The sequence below is a fragment of the Plasmopara halstedii genome (assembly GCF_900000015.1).
Source record: "Plasmopara halstedii genome assembly, contig: Scaffold_253, whole genome shotgun sequence".
Lineage (NCBI taxonomy): Eukaryota > Oomycota > Peronosporomycetes > Peronosporales > Peronosporaceae > Plasmopara > Plasmopara halstedii.
Genome location: NW_020187174.1, coordinates 642,636 through 643,210, shown reverse-complemented (window position 1 = coordinate 643,210; position 575 = coordinate 642,636). Strand labels below are relative to the sequence as shown.

The 575-nt window shown below is 54.4% G+C and overlaps 1 protein-coding gene across 1 annotated transcript; it reads left to right on the top strand.

The window, feature by feature from the left end:
- Positions 1-106: 106 nt before the first annotated feature.
- Positions 107-421, top strand: PHALS_04189 (reverse transcriptase; the record flags this gene model as incomplete). Its single annotated transcript, XM_024722208.1, has 1 exon — positions 107-421. The coding sequence occupies one exon, from the start codon at positions 107-109 to the stop codon at positions 419-421; it is 315 nt and encodes a 104-aa protein (XP_024573308.1).
- Between the last annotated feature and the right edge of the window lie 154 nt (positions 422-575).

Here is a 575-nt window from a genome sequence, read left to right as displayed (position 1 = left end):
GCGACGGCGACGCCGTATGCTGGCTGCAAGACGCCGGACGTCGACCCTGATCCAGGGTTTGTCTACCGTAGACGATGACGCACAGTTATAAACCCTCGTCAACGGTATGACGGGGGAGGGAGATGGCGACGTCCGCCTCAAGGCTATGCCTGCAGTAGATGCTCTTCTTGAGCTGGACGAGATGACTCTTGAAGAGTTCGGCAGTACCGTGAAGGCAGGTGATATGGCCGAAGTGGTCATTGTACGACCGGACGAGGAGATAAACTTGTCATCGCTTCTGGATGAAGCTGTCTCGGAGGACACTAAGAGAGTGCTGAACGCACGAAGTGGATCGTTGATCCAACGGAATCTCTATCCTTTGGTGAAGGAATTCCAAGACGTCGTCTCCAAAGACCCGCCTTCGGTCCTACCTCCGGACTGAGGTGTGCGTCATGATATCGACCTGGTCTCGGGAACCAAATACTAAGTAACACGCCGATGGCTCCTTCCCAAGGAGCAGAGCGACGTCATTGACGCATTTTTTTGTGCGAAGCACGACGCAGGAATGGTACGTGTGAGCAAGTCTCCCCATTCGT